This window comes from Opisthorchis viverrini (assembly GCF_000715545.1).
Source record: "Opisthorchis viverrini unplaced genomic scaffold scaffold32229, whole genome shotgun sequence".
Classification (NCBI taxonomy): Eukaryota; Metazoa; Platyhelminthes; class Trematoda; order Opisthorchiida; family Opisthorchiidae; genus Opisthorchis; species Opisthorchis viverrini.
In genome coordinates this window covers 1-318 of record NW_008775258.1, presented here as the reverse complement: position 1 = coordinate 318, position 318 = coordinate 1, and the positions used below count along the sequence as shown (strand labels likewise).

Below are 318 nucleotides of genomic sequence, written 5' to 3'. Positions count from 1 at the left end.
TCGAAGGCGATGTCAATCATGAACTCGTTCGTGAACGACATTTTCGAGCGTATTGCTGCCGAGTCTAGCCGTCTTGCGCACTACAACAAGCGGTCTACGATCACTAGCAGAGAGATCCAGACTGCCGTTCGTCTGCTTTTGCCCGGTGAGCTTGCAAAGCATGCGGTTTCTGAGGGGACGAAGGCAGTGACGAAGTACACGAGCACCAAGTAGATTGTGGGTGCCGGTCGAGTAGAGAACGCTTCCACGGCCCTTTTCAGGGCCACCACACTTTGATATGCATGTTCTTTCTATTTGTTATTCGATATGTGGGGACTG

The 318-nt window shown here is 51.6% G+C and overlaps 1 protein-coding gene across 1 annotated transcript; it reads left to right on the top strand.

The window, feature by feature from the left end:
• Positions 1–18: 18 nt before the first annotated feature.
• On the top strand, positions 19–213 carry T265_12402 (hypothetical protein; the record flags this gene model as incomplete). The annotated part of the gene is made up of 1 exon (XM_009179983.1): positions 19–213. The coding sequence occupies one exon, from the start codon at positions 19–21 to the stop codon at positions 211–213; it is 195 nt and encodes a 64-aa protein (XP_009178247.1).
• Positions 214–318: the final 105 nt, after the last annotated feature.